At 42.0% G+C, this 15,599-nt stretch overlaps 1 protein-coding gene across 3 annotated transcripts in view; it reads left to right on the top strand.

The window, feature by feature from the left end:
• Nucleotides 1-15,599, top strand: part of stard8 (StAR related lipid transfer domain containing 8) — a 54,049-nt gene continuing 38,450 nt past the window's right edge. Inside the window, exons 1-2 of one of the 3 annotated variants that reach the window (XM_062537066.1) lie at nt 1-134; nt 1,457-1,490. In XM_062537066.1, coding sequence (XP_062393050.1) covers nt 90-134; nt 1,457-1,490 — 79 coding nt within the window. In that variant the 5' untranslated portion in view covers nt 1-89. Of the gene's footprint in view, nt 135-1,456; nt 1,491-6,236; nt 6,504-14,108; nt 14,471-15,599 lie in introns of those variants that run through there. The other 2 variants (XM_062537065.1, XM_062537067.1) reach the window with 2 other exon arrangements.

Raw genomic sequence — 15,599 nt, 5'->3', positions numbered from 1 at the left:
TTACCCGCTCGCGCTGACAACAGCGCCTCCATGACCCATAACCTTCGACCCCGCCGGCTCCAGTCCTGCGCCGGGGCACACACCTGAACATGGCCTTCTTCAGCTGTCTGAGCTCTCTCTTCAGCAAGGCTAAGGTAAGCTGTAGCCTAACTGACAATCTGAGGACGTCTAGCGAGACGTTTCTGTGTGGACTGTTTTGGGAGAGACTGTGAAGCAGCAAAAATAATTCGCATCCCCTGGAGACGGAACCACAAGGCATTGCTCTCTGCCAGGTGTGAGTGACAGGTACGCGAGGCGCCTGTGATTGATGAGTCAGGAGGTGGAAAACTGCTCCCTCAAAGGCATTTTTGTCCTCGTTCGTCCTGCGTCCTGTTGCGTTGCAAAAACGGCAAAAATATGTCTTCAAAGTTCGGAAAACTTTCTGTACGCCAGACTTCACAGTTATGTTTATTTAAAGTTAACGTTAAACATAGGGAGAATGTAGCTGTTATGTACAGGGTCTTTTCACAGTGGCGTAGTGTGTGGGAAAAAGAGCTTAGTGTATGTGTGTGCGCGCGCTTCTGTGGAACATGTGAGGGATAGAGTGTGCAGCGGACATTCCATTGCAGTGCAGTGGGTGTAGGAATGGAGTGAAGGCTGGCCTGTTTCTCACAGGGAGACGAAAGCTTGCCAGAACTGTTTCCAGAGCAACCCGGTTTAAAAGTAGCTTTTGACTGAGGTCCCGCCTAGCGCAGCCAATGGAGTAACTTTGAGCCATGCTTTGAGCCGTTATGATATCACGTCATCCCCAAAAGAAGACGCATACATGATTATATTTATAGCATGCAACACACAAATGGCCGTTTGATGAACAGTACAGCTTTTGTAGAAGACTTGGACATATTCATAGACTCTTCATTGCACATTTCAAAATGTTCCTCATTCACTCAATTTTGTTTTGCTTTAGAGAATGGTCTAACAAGAGCAGTTTAAGATGAATAGATCTACATTGTATCATCCTGCTCTGTTCCATGATGTTTTGTTACAATTTCAGTCCAGTGCAGTCAATAGGGATTCAGAGACGTATCTTGGTGTTGAATGGGCAGAACATAGTCATTTAAAGCAAACCACTAAACAAGCATGACATGCTTGTGCAACAGGTTAGGGAACTTAATGCTCAATATTCAGAGGAAATATTCAGGAAAAAGTTGGTTTGAAAACTGTAAACAGAATGAAACATACAGTAGTCTATAACAAGTTATGTACAACCCACACACACACACACACACACACACGCACGCACGCACAGTCGCACACACACACACACACACACACACACACACACACACACACACGAACGAACGCACTGCAGGTAGCCTGGTTTGAAGTCAGCGAGAAGTCTGCTGATTGTTCAGAGATGCTGCATCACTGACTCAACCCAGTCATGCATAACCACGTTTTACGTCTCACTTTGCAGAGCCTGAGACCACGGAGGAGTTTCAAGGACTCAGGTAAGAAAATACATTGTCCTAAATGTGGCTTGAGAGTACTGGGATGTTAGAAGAGGAATTGAGCCTGAAACTAACTAACCTAAACATGCGCAAATGTGTGGCTAGGAGAGTTTTGTTATTTTTAAATTCTGCTTTTCAGATCGTTTTTACCTCATACAAAGCATATTAAATGCAGCAGTAGACACTTTGTTGGATTCTTGTGACTTTGAAAGAAGGGACATTTTCTCAAGGCCTTGTGAGGAAAGCACTAGCTGACCCTGACACTCTCTTGGTGTTATGGAGGTACAGCTAGATCGGTGGTCAGCTTGTTTTTCACTTACTGCTTAGAGACATCTTTATACAGAGACATCATTAGAGCTGTCTACAGGGGAACCTTCAGATACCTTTTTATTTGGGCGAGGGAGCCGTTAGGGAATATGAAAATATGGAGTTGTGTGATTATGCCCCTTGGTCTTTTTTCCTGACCAATTAATTTTAAAATTAGGGGAAGCACATGTGTGTGTGTGTGTGTGTGTGTGTGTGTGTGTGTGTGTGTGTGTGTGTGTGTGTGTGTGTGTGTGTGTGTGTGTGTGTGTGTGTGTGTGTGTGTGTGTGTGTGTGTGTGTGTGTGTGTGTCGTAAGAAAGAGAAAGGGAGAGCCTCAGCAGCTAGCAGACACTCTGATGGGCATAATGACATGGTGAAATTATAGCTTGATGACCCCCTCAGGGTTGAATCAGGCAATTCTACATTTGGGTGCTGTACTGTAAGTGACGCTAGTAGTTTTGTGTAACGTCCATTAGACTACTCCCTGCAAGCACATCTGCTGATTTTAAATGACCTTGAGATGGGACAAGTGACAAGAAGAAAGTGGGAGAAATTGTGACCAGGAAATGTAGCACGACTGCTTCTGCATATGCCACAACTTCCTCTACATCTGTTGCTTTTTAAACTTAATTTAAAACGTTTAAAGGTGCAATCAGCGATTTTTTTGTCACATTCAGCAATCATCTCCTTATGATCTGCTAGTGGTCGGTTTTAATATAGTAGGCTATTGTTAGTTGAACAAAGTAGCTAAAGTTATCTAAGTCATCAGTGAACAGATTCATATGAGCTATGTAACGTCATAGTTAATGCAGCAGGCAATCTACATTTTTTCTGTTTGCTGGAGGGAGTTTTCACAATTTTACAGTTCTCACAAAGTTGGTCCACATTAGGTAGGTCAAGGTTAATGTCATGTACTCATAAAGGTCTTAAAGCCAATGACTATAGAAAAGAGCCATATCTGCCGATGTATTAATGTAAACAGGAAGTAGATCTGCCTGTATAAGCAAATCCAAAATGGAGTCGTGCATAGAGTGCATATTGTGAGGTCTCTTTAGATAGCCGTGCAGTTTCTGTGGGAATACTGAAGGGAGGGGTGAGCTACTTCTCTGGTGTGTTGTGATTGGTCCTTGGTTTAAATATAATGTACGCTGTTTTGGACAAAAGCTAATAATTTTGTTAAACATAAACAAATGTGACTTCCTTTGCGGACTGCATCTTTAAGGGGAAATCTCATATTTGTATCCATCAGTTGCAAAGTAAATGGAAAAACTTGGAATTTAGAAATAATGATTTCCACTTGAAATATCGATTTGGTGCTTGAAGCAATTGCATTCCTGTAAAATGTCCGCTGTCAAGCCAATGGCATTCTAGTCATGAATGTATTGTGGTACAGACATTTCTCCCCATGTTTCTTGAAGAACCCCCCAGCTGAAAGAAGGCTAATTGAATTGCCATACGGTCAGACTGCTCCCATAGCAGCTCAATATGTTGGAGGTGCTGAGACTACTCTAATAGACAGGTTACCAGCTGACTGCACCTTCCCAAAATAAGAATTGAATAATCTGGAGAAGTGCTTTGCCTCTAGTGGCTCAGTTGGATTTAAGCCATATTAAAAAAAATAGAGGGATGGATTTTGTTTGAGATGCTGATTTCCAGCCCATAATATCACTATTAACACCAAAGCACCCCCAGACAGGACCCCATATTTATTTCCTACTAATGTTAAAGGAGACATAGAATGGAAACCGATTTTGTCCTGGTTTTCATGAATTAGGAGAGGTTGTGCATAAACTAAGAGCTATCATGAACATCAGGCATGTTTGTGCCCTTCATATGAAAATCTTGAACCTTGAAATAGCCACTAAAAAATGGGCGAATTAGAAAAGAGCCTACCTGTGTGTCAGACATCGCAAAGGCATTGAAGTTCAATTGTGGTTGCCAAAGAGGGCGCCATTTAAAGGGATATTCCGCCATTTTTGGAAATACGCTCATTTTCCACCTCCCCTCGAGCAAAACAATGGATATTTACCTTGTTCCCGTTTATCCAGCCATTCTGTGAGTCTGGCGATACAACTTTTAGCTTCAGCCTAGCATAGATCATCGAATCGGATTAGACCATTAGCTTCTCGCCTGCTAGCTTCATGTTTAAAAGTGATTTCTGGTAATTTTCCCATTTAAAACGTGTCTCCTCAAGTTAGAAAGTGCAATAAGACCAACTGAAAATGAAACCTGGCTTTTTTCTAGGCTGATTTGACATGGAACTACACTCTCATCTGGCGTAATAATCAAGGCAACTTGCAAACGTACCATAGGCGCAGTGATATCGTACGCGGCATCTGAAAATAGTCCCCATAGACAACAAGCAGTAGTAGTGCCAGTAGTTTGCAAGTTGCCTGGATTATTACGCCAGATGAGAGTGTAGTTCCATGTCAAATCAGCCTAGAAAAACGCCAGGTTTCATTTTCAGTTGGTCTTATTGCACTTTCTAACTTGAGAGGAGACCCGTTTTAAATGGGAAAATTACCAGAAATCTTAGTCACTTTTAAACATGAAGCTAGCAGGCGAGAAGCTAATGGTCTAATCCGATTCAATGATCTATGCTAGGCTGAAGCTAAAAGTTGTATCGCCAGACTCACAGAATGGCTGGATGAACGGGAACAAGGTAAATATCCATTGTTTTGCTCGAGGGGAGGTGGAAAATGAGCGTATTTCCAAAAATGGCGGAATATCCCTTTAAGCACACCCCTATTCAATTCTCTCTGATCTACGTAGTTCAAACATGCATATTGTATACTGTACATAGCATCCTTTAGTGTTCTTTGCCTATTGTAATATTTCATCCATTAATCCTTTTCAGGGCAGCATTTTGGAGTTGCCCTTTCAGTGTTGAAGACAACACTGGTGTTTGTGAGTCCTTAGGCTATTTGATAAAGTTGATGTTATAATTCTAAGTTGTGCATTGAGGCTTCAGATGTCTCTTCCTCTCTCTAACCTGGTTAGAACCAGAAGGTCATGTTCTGTACTAACTGTATGCTATCAATAGACAACAACATAGTACCAATAAACTATGAACAAATAAACAATCAACTATAGTCTGTATAATGAATGTCTGAAGAAAACTTTTTAATAATTGTAATTGAACACATTAGCCTAGTAACTGTCTATTGGTAGTCTACGTTTCAGTCTCTTCTGCTTCAGATGTAGCCTTGACATCATCTGATCTGATCTGTCATTTCTCAAAGTGTCGCATGACTGACATATGGACCTGAATAAAATCTAGATTTACTATGTATAAGTGTATGTATTTTCTTACATCGCCTGATAGGCCACCCAATATATATTTGCCCAAAGGTTAAACAAAGGCGCTGAGCATTGTGTTTCTGTGATAACTGTCAACAAACTGAATAGGTGGTACTGCATATTTTACAATACTGTATATACAACACTTACCCTTCTTTTGTAGGCCAGTAACATAAGTATAGTAGAGGCTACAACTATATTGAAAAAAAAAATCCATCAGAGATTAAGCATAGTCTGGCTATTACCATACTAAAGCTAATCTTTTAAGATTGAACATCAGTCTGGGGAGTCTGCACTTTATATCTACTGCACAAGAGGCGTGATCAATGGGCATAGTTCAAAGGACTCCATGCACTTGGATAGTACTTCAACCGATCAGACCAATGATCCGGGTGAGTCTTTTGGATAAGCTGTTTTGTGATTTGACCCAAAGGTTGTGGATAGGAAGCAACGTAGGGAGATAAGGTTTTCAGGTTTCCAGCCTGAGCTGCCAGCGAAATCCAAATTCGCTGGCAGGGTTCATCCAGCCTATTAAGTGCCACCTTTGGAGAGAAAAATTAAGGAAATGAGGTGTCCAAAAAATTGGATATGTGCACTCAAACAGAGCATGGTGTTTTCAGATTCAAAGTTGTGGGATGGGTGTAATTTCAAGTGAATTGCTCTTTTTGTCATGTGGGTTGTGATATTTTTCTTCCCTATGTGCCACGCCATCTGTTTAGAGGTTAATGATGGACTAAAGATTAACTGGGGACTGTGCTTCATAATACAATGGAAGTTTTAATACATTTACTTGTAGATAGATAGATAGATAGCCTACTTTATTGATCCCCAAGGGGAAATTCAAGCATGTAAATGTAATTCAATTCAATAAATATTTAATTAATTATTATACTATTTAAAAATGGACATGCACGTTTATGTACGAATGTAAGACTATAATTTCAACGATTAGGCCTAAAGTAGGCGGTCATGCTGAGGCGGCACAAGGGTCGGCTACTGCATCGGACTACAACCCCCCTCGTCGATAATGTACTTCTTATCCCAGAATGCTTAGTGGCAGGAGACACTACAGGAAGCGTCCATAATTTTGTGTTTTTTAACATAAAATCCTCATGGCTTTGCCGTAGTAGCCTAGGACGGGTGAAACAAACATGCCACAGCTTCGTTCATTATCGAGACACGTAAATGAAGTTGAAGTCGGCTTCCGCTATACTTTAGGGAACTTTCTGTAGCCCAATTGTGGCGAGCGGAGAGAGAAAGTAACGTATGTTTGCGGACTCAGGGTGGAGAATGGATGGCAACACATATGATGGGCTTCAATCAAAATCACGAACTCTTCAACTTCGGAATTCAACTTTTAAAGCGTTAACACTTCTTCGAAGAAAATTAACCCACCAACAAATTGCAGGTAAATGTAAAACAATCCTACAGTACGCAATTGCTCGCTCTTGGTTGACTTTGGGTACCCTCTCGGTTGGATTAATGGTCTAGTAGCCTAGGGAATGGTTTTGGTTGAAACTTCGTGGAACTTCGTTTTCTTTTAGATTTAACTCCTAGAAATCATTTCCCTGAACTGTATACAGTATTCTTTATTTATTGTCATGAAACACTGTACAGTTCTAAGCAACATGAGGAAAGTATAGGCCAGCCTAGTTACTAGACTTTTATAAATGTTGGTAATTTAAATCCAACACGTCTAATCCAACACATCACAAGTATAAACCGTAGTCCATTGTAAAATGTTAGGCTTAATGATTATCATGGTAAGAAATAATAATTTATCTTTTAATTTACTTGAAGACGTCTCCACTCGAGCTATCTACAAGCGGGAATTGTTACGCTGTTTTACGCACAGTTTTGAGGAGTATCCGGTACATTCTGAAATGATCATTTGAGTTGTTTAATTTACAGGGTTCAAACTGAAGCTATAGGCAATTCGTACTCGGTGTTGTAGTCTGCTCGGGTGTGGTGCGCCTGTGTGCGTGTGTGTGTGAGGGAGAGAGAGAGAGAGAGAGAACCTCAAGACACTGCCCTCCTTGTTCGAGGTGAGGTATATGTTTCACATCTGCTGCGTGGGAGTTCTCTACTTATTTCTCAATATTTATTAATGATTGAAGGTTTGGGACTATAAAAACTCTCTTCAGGAATTTAGGGAGGTTGCAGTTTTAAAAGCCATGCTTTCACCTTTCATCTAAGTGACACTGAAATTGTCACCACTTTGAGATGGCTACTTGCTTTTATGTAAAATGGAAAAAAAAAACTTTCTTATTTGCCTTTTAGATGCGATGACTTGCTATGAGTTTGCGAAATGGCTGGGTCCTAGTTTTGACATCTGTCTGGCATCTGATTGCTTTTTAATTGCTAGATTTCGTTTCATATGTCCAACAATATCAGCTTGGACATCTTGGGAACATTTTTGATGAAGCCTGTGCGGCTACTTTAATTAGTGTATTCAATAAGGTCATGGTTAGTGATGGGCCTCATCTGATGGCTTGCCAGAATGCCTCAAGAGCTACATCTACCCTTTATGAACATGTTCCCCCACTGCATTACTAGATTGTTCTGTCAGGACATCATAATACTGCACTATTCATGGGTTTCATCAGGTCCCTTTGCAGAGGTGTATTAATCAAGCACCATGCAGTCTGCATTGATAATCAAGGTGCTTGATTGTATACACCTGTGGAAAGGGACCTGATGAAATCCATGAATAGATTCATATATTTTTTGCTCTAAATTGAAGTGCAGCACTACCTTTCCCATCATACAGTAGCTGGCTCAAGTGGGAGCACTGATGGGCTTTAGTTGAGTGTTATCTGGCCAAGTCTCTGTCTCATCATGATCCAGGCGAAAGAGTCATTAAAGCCATCTCTGACCCAGAGGGTAGAGGTCTCAATTGTGCTGTAGTCCTAAGGGTCACTGGAAAAAGGCTCTACTCTGGCTGTGCGCATATTGAATATGAAGTCTGAACCTATTCAGACTTGACCGTACCGCAACCTCTCGTTATTGCGGTGAAGTAGTCATTAGTTACAAGAAATGAAACTGAGGTATCAGAGGACCTGTGCCGCAGAAGGACAATGCAATGTTGGAAGTACCAGTGATTAGTGGTTAGGAATGGATGGTTGGGAGTTACACACAAAGATGCACTCAGATTTGTTCCTTTTAAAAAAGAAATGAACCGGGACTGTGAATTAGTTCTAGTTGGAAATTGAGAGCTATTGGGTATAATCTAAACTTGTTCATTTGAACCTGTGTGAACTGAGCTTTTGAGCTAGCTAGAACTTGTACAATTCTGAATCTCACGTTCTCAAGGTCACTCAACACTATGAGCAGTACTACAATGTATGTTAATTGTATGTGAGTGTCCGTCAGTCATCCTGCCAGTGTGTGGTGTTGAAATGTGACCGGCCATCAGGTGGTCCACCAATGTCCAGATTGGCTCTGTCTGCCTCAGGGGCCTGGGAGGTGCTTTATGTAGGTGCTTGGTGGCTCCCAGTATTGAGCTATGATCGCAAACCCAAAGCATTAATATATCAGCAATTATCGATGTGCCGTGGATTAACCGTTATGTAGACCCAGGATGCTACAGTTTACACTCAAAGATGAATCTCCCCCTTGAACTTTCTCTCGTTTGTAATATGGATAACGCACCATGCTTATTCCATGAGTACTAATGATCAATCAAAACAATCAATTCTTTATGGATACAATATTGCTACATTACAAGGTAAATGATCTCACCTTTTCTAGTTTCTGACATTATTATTCACATGAACACAGATTTGGTAATAGATCCATTTTCATTGCCGCTTGTCGTACAGCACCTAAACCACTTTGATATTGGTTGCCTTGGTTACCTTCTGTTTGGGTTTTGATTGATTAGTTAAATAATAGGCCGTAGACCCATGAAGTTTGTTTTGTTTGTTTGTTTCAGTATCTTGTGGTAAGAATACAGAGATGTGTCTCAGCTCAGCTCTGGAGCGAGACCAATGGAAAAGGGCTTTTCACAACTGAGATAGTTTGTGACTGAGATTCTGGTGATGATCCATAATTGTGTTGTCTTTGAGCTGTTAAAGTTATGCTTTATTTTGCCAGATGTCAAATTGCTCACTCTTGTCAATGTCATGAGTTCAGGAGGATGAAGGGTTGTAGCATCCATGTGTAAGAATGTTGTAACTCAACATAACGGACCTTGAACAGCATGTTTCTTGGGTAGACTTGGCTCTGTATAGCACTTCAGTGGATGTATTACATTTCAGGTTTGTTTCTGCCATTGTTGATTTCAGAGTTACTGAAGGTAATTTAAAGGTGCAGTCAGTGATTTTGCATGATTTCAAGCCCATGATTTTTTTTTGTCACATTCAACAAACATCTCCTCTTGATACACTAGCTGCCCATCCTGTGAGTACTCTGAAAAAAACAACAGGCAACACTGTATGGAATCCTGAAAGGAGTGTGTTTTGTTTAGCTCTTTGTCAAATATAATGCGCATGGGTTTAGACCAAGCATCTGCTAAGAAATTTATTAATATTTAAATATGAGATATATAAACAAATGTGGCGCCATGTGCAATTGCTTACCTCACCTTTTAAGAGTTCACTTCACCTCAGACTTTGATTCACCTCAAAGTTTGTTTCACCTCAGAATTCACCTCACCTAATTCAACTAAAGTTTGTTCCCTCAAGTGCTGCAGGTGGATAGAAAACTATTCTAATCAGCCTGCCCAGAGTAGTTCCCCAAAGCCCCTCCAACTGTTACTTCATTAAAAAGTGCTTGTATGCTTGTTAGCACACCTTTCTCTCACACTCTGTGATTTTAAATGGTCTTTTCTCTCTTGCTTCAGCCGTCTGTGAGATTGCTGCTACTATTTTTGAGATAATAATTTTGTAAAGAGTGGTTATCCTGCTTAGAAATCTACCCGTCCTACCTTTTTTTTTGGACTGATTAGAAGGATAGAGAGGTTCGTCATAAAGGCCTATTGCATGGCCATTGTGTCAACATGTCTCCTGTTGAGCTCTCTTGGATATTTCAATTAGGTATGTAGCACAAGCCATGTAATCAATACTATAACAACAAAGACTGAACATGGAATTTTCTCCAACCCTACTGTACATTCGAGACACACTGAAAACATGGCTAAGCCTTTGACTGAATCCAACAGTGTGACACAACTAGTTTTTCGCGTTGCATGTTGAGTTAACCAGTTATACTGTACTTAAAAGACAGAATCCCGCACACTGTCCATTACGCATGCAAACAGTTATTCACAGTTCAAGCATATAGGTGAAGCCAGAGCATGACAAAGGGTCTGTCTCTCTCTCTTGCCAGGCGCTGGCTCATCTCAGCATCTGGCTAAAAAGCAAAATAGTCTGTAATGCGCATGCTTTCCTGGATATTTGAAAGTAAATCACCGACACATGCCATACAGTGGCAATGTGGTCATTCATAAACAGTAGATGTCAAGGCTGTTTTTTGTCATCTGGTGTTTATGTGTGCTAGAGTGGATGGACTGTACTCCAGGCTGACCTTGCAAAGGCAAAGGCAAAGGCACTCACACATTGGGTTACCGCTCTCTCCGTGTTGTATCAACAGATGTACACCCACACAGTTACTTATTTCAGTGTAGGCAGTGACCCCTCTAACCCTATTATGGTGCAGTCTCATAAATTGTGGTTGAGGCATAGTTAACCTTAACAGAATGAGCTCTACAATTCATCGAATAATGTATTCCACTTTCCTGAACAAACCTTTAGGAGACGTTAAGTGCAGTCATTAGGTTGCTTATCATGACATTGAATATGTTATTAAGGCTGTTTGTTATTCTGTAATATTAGCACTTCTGCTGACGTGTTAATTGTGACTGTGCCATAGAGAAGCTTGACTTGGTATGGCATTTGGGTATCTTTTTGTACGCCCAATCGTTAGTGCAGATGTCCTTAATTTTGAGGGCTGAGCCTGTGTCTGATAGTTTGATGGAAGCACTTAACTCTTCTCAACGCCAGCCCACCCCCACTTGCTCATCAGAAGGTGCCTGTCGTCAGATGGAGATGTTGATTGGCAGAAGCGATTGGCACTACCTAACCTGGCAGGGGGACGGTATTGTTGTCCTCAGGACATTCTCCTCAAACTTCTTGTTAAAGCTAAACTTCACTAATAGCAAGTTTGCACTCCTGTCTAAAATGGAGGCTCCCTGTGTAGTATTCTAAAACTTAAAAAAAAAAAATTCTACAGTTTTTTCTGATCGTGTTTCTTTCTCCTTCTCACATCTCCTGTTTCCTAAACGTGTCGATAGTTTGCTGTATCGACATTATAAACATCACTTAGGCATTGATTTCTCCATACTTTCTCCCAGCGGTGGGGGTATTGGTCACAGGAAGCTGGTAACGTTGAGTTGAGGTAGGGGGGTTTGGGGCATACTCCCCTGAAGAAAATTGTGAAAAATGGGTAAAACTAAATCCGCAGAAATGTTCAGCATAAAAACAGGGATGATAAATCTGGCTTTAGAATTGTTTCATGGTGTGCAGTGCACTGGCTGTTATTTCTTTACCGCTTGTTTTAAATCGGTGGCATTGAGTCACTTTTGCTACTTAAACGTCATTATTTCAGATACTTTTTTGAGTGTTTCCTCTTGATAATGTCATGTTGATGATGTCAATGTTGCTTTTGTCTTACTGAATATAGGTTATTCCGACGTTATCGGCAACCCGCCTCCTGCCCCTGTACAATTTGAAGCACGTCACCATTTCTTAGAGCCCTCTTTCTCAAATCTCACACGCACTCTCACATTGTTTTCGTTTTCCTTCAGACCACGTGCACTGCAAATGTGTCCATGCATCCATTCAGCTCTTGGCACCCGGCAAAAAAACCCAGAGCCTAAACAGCTGTGAGATATAGGCGCATAATAGATTTTTCAGAACTGACACATCGCACACAACGACTTGTAGTCCAGTCACTCGCTTCACCCGCCGTTCATCGCCTGTCCATCTCATCATCAATGACTTTCAGGCGGAGTATGTCTACGATTACATAATCATCCTCTGGAGGATCGGGCCCTAGCGATGCCATGCCATGTTCTTTCCATCAGATTGTTCTGACATTATCAGATGAAAAAGCTGGGGGGCGAGGGTGGTGTTGGAGGGTGGTAAGAGCTTGCTGGTGCGAAAGCCATGACATTTCCCAGACAGACACTCATCCGCCGCCGCCTCTGCCATTTCCTGTCCACTCGGCCTGATGCTGCACCACACCTCTTCCCTTCGCAGAAGAGCGTCCGCCGCTCTCTGTCCCCAGGGGGGTGAAACATAACTGCCCCCCCCCACCCCATCCCACCCCACTGCACGTTCTAGCCACCATCCGGGAATGGCTTCGATTGCAACAGCGGTGGCCTTAGACGGTGGCCTTCTCTGTTGCCGGTTGAAGATTGTCATGGTGTGTGTGTGAGTGGGTGTTGAGATGAATCATTAGCTCAGTTGTCACACAGTTGAAGGGTGATGTATCAGGAGTTTCCCCATGACCCTTGTTGAGCTTTTCAAAACAGTTGTCATCCTGTTATCATTCCTCTTTTAATTTACAGTACAGACGAAAGCTTGAACAAGCTAAGAGATTCCAGGGGAGGAAGAGAGACAGTTGACTGTGTTTGATGTTGGGCTTTGTCCTTTAATCAGCAAAGGAGGGCTCAGGTTTGTGCTGACATTTCAGGTGCCGTCAAGAAAGTCCTTGAGTACATTTTTAAAGACCAGAGCTAATGAACAGTCTAACTAGTGAGGAGGAGTCTCAATGGTGTCCCTTTACGAGCAACTGATGATAAATCCAACTTTTTTGAGCAAGTATGAGGCTCTTCAGGCCTTGTTTCCTGAATGCTGTGAGTGAAAGTGAAAGTATGTTTTTGTTTCTGTATGAAACTCAGCCCAGAGGTGTGAAGGTTCAGAGACTCCCTTGATGTGAGTAGATGTGGGGATTTTTTGTTTAGTCTCAAATGTTTGTGTTCTAAGCTTTCAAGTCTCAAATCAATATCAATAGCATACTTGAACATTGGCATGGTTCATGGTGGTTTATGTGAAATATTGGACATCTTAGTCAATGGACCACTCTACCTGACTAGAAAGAAAACTCTGCAAAGGATTCTTAGTTTTAAGGTTGGAATAAAACATAGTAATGTAAAATCTTGTTTTGTTCTGAATACTTCATTGAGAATGTGGGAATGGCACAAGACCTATAACCTTTTTGGCTTCAGCAGTGTGTCCATTAAAGGATTCCCTTAAGAGTTTATTTACCTTGGTGTTTCCAAAATCATTTTGATGGCACTTAACCTCATAACATGTGGAATGGCATTTTCCGCATTTGGGTAGGAAAACAGCTGCTATGCTACAGGAATTCCGAGATCTCTTTCTACGGACTGCTGTCTGTGCATTCCCTCTATGTTATATCGGAGTTATGTTCATACTTTGTTGCAAAAGACGCATATTTACCGTAGTTTGTTTAGTATTGCACTTCTCAACTGTAGGGGGACCTCAAGAGCATTTTTTTAGTGCTGCTTTCACAATCATAAACACAATGGCACGACGACGACAGAGAGCTTCTCGCCCCGTCCGCAGGAGGCGCAGGGCTAGGGTGACCAGGCGCAAGAGGGCCGGCAGGAGGAGGCGTTAAGCTGCACCTTTCCCCACAACCCCGAACGAGAGAATGACACCTGGCTGAAAGGCCGGTGCTTAATCTTTCTTAATAAACAATAAATGGGGTTTTAAACCTTAATGTTTTCATGCACAGCTTATTGATTGAGAAAATATGTCAAAACCATTTGATCATATGATCATCTGGTTGATGTTGGCCGTGTTTTTTGTTTTGCGAGATAATGGCTCGTAGATTTTGTTTCTTTAGCGTTTTGGGCCATTTGAACCTCCTGGCTTTCTCCCCCTCCCTTCATTTAAAGTGGTTTGGTCTTCCTGCTGGGAGTTGAGGGTGGGGGGTAATTGAGGTGGGACATTTGTTGAGGAACCAGATGGTGGTCCGTTTGAATGGGAGCAGGAAGGGCAGTGTTTTTTTTCTCTCTGAAGCTTGCCCCTTAGCCTGTGAACAACTCCAGTAACATAGCTCAGCACGTACTAAGTAGCCCGCAGTTTTTGCCTGCCCCGCTATTGTAAGAGGCATTCGTTTGGTTCAGGAGTCTGTCAACTGCTCTCTCCTTGCCTTCTGCTCTATTTGGATCTGAGGTGAATTTGATTAGGAACGCTTTGTGGGACAAATATCAATGGAATCTGGGAGCTTTTAAACACGGAGAAGTTGTTGTTTCCAGAGTGTGGACTTCATGCCTTGAGTTGGTGCTGAGCAGTGCTCTCATGAGTGAAGGAGAGAAGTTTCAGAAGCTCTTGGGGAAGAATGGTGAGTGCTCTGCTCTACTTGGCCTAACTTTACTTTAAAACCTGTTTTGTTCATATCAAGAATATATGGTTATGTATACCATAACCATATGATCAAGATCAGTCACACAAATTGCTTTTCCTTATGTGAATATGAGGGGGGAAATGTAACTAAAGAAATAAGTCTTTGGTTGTAATTGGGTACGGTGTCTTAACTTGAAGCTCCTTTGATACGTTTTCATCCATAGGATCCATTGTTCATGCAATATGTTCATATATACAAAATTAACGTTTCAAAGAAACAGTGGAATAAGCACAGTTCTCTGAGAACAAAGGGTTTCTCCGCTTGAAGTACTTTAAAGACTGTGCCTCACTTTTGGACTTGCTTCTATGAATATGTACGCAAACATCATGTAAATGAATGTTCATTAACCAAGAAAGGCCTCACAGCACCATGGATTTTGTCTATTTAAGTGTATGTAGTGAGTGGAGTTCAAAGAAAAGATTGTTTCAGTAATTCTCTCTGTGCTGGAAAAGCTCAAGGATTTTCAGGGCTATAGCCACAACTGGCGCTTTAGCCTGCCTGGCACCTTGTTACCAGTTTCTTCCATACAGAGAGAGAGGGAAAAAAAGAAAAGCTGTACGCCACTGCATCTTGATGACACGTGACTATCAAGGCTGTCTCCAGGCCTGTGGTTTTGTTACTCAGAACAGACTTGACCATTTTCAGTTGGCATTTGCGACTGACGCTAGGCCAGTGGGCTGGCCAAGCACCTACGGAACCAGAGGGAATGTGCCCTTTGAACTTTGTCTGTGATGTCACAGCCCTGATGTCGGCCTGGAGTGTTAATCGAGGAGAAATGTACAGTGGGGCTCATGCGCGTTGAGGGCCGAAGGCACGCAGTCGTAATCAAAGGCTGCTATTGTAAGGGGCCAGGGTCTTAGCGGTGCTGTTGGGTTTGCAACAAAAGCGGCCATACAGCCAAGAGGAACAATGGCCATTATTCAGCCTGGAAAAAGAGTGAGCGTCCAAACAGGGATTTGAGATCGCAGAAAGGGAACATATCCTCCCTTAGAAATGCTCCCCAACAAATGCATACAAGTGCTTCTCTCTCTGTCTTATAGACACACACACACACACACACACACAC

The sequence above is a fragment of the Sardina pilchardus genome, chromosome 5 (assembly GCF_963854185.1).
Source record: "Sardina pilchardus chromosome 5, fSarPil1.1, whole genome shotgun sequence".
NCBI classification, from domain to species: domain Eukaryota; kingdom Metazoa; phylum Chordata; class Actinopteri; order Clupeiformes; family Clupeidae; genus Sardina; species Sardina pilchardus.
Note: the sequence above shows the minus strand (reverse complement) of the source record. Positions and strands in the feature narration are given on the sequence as shown.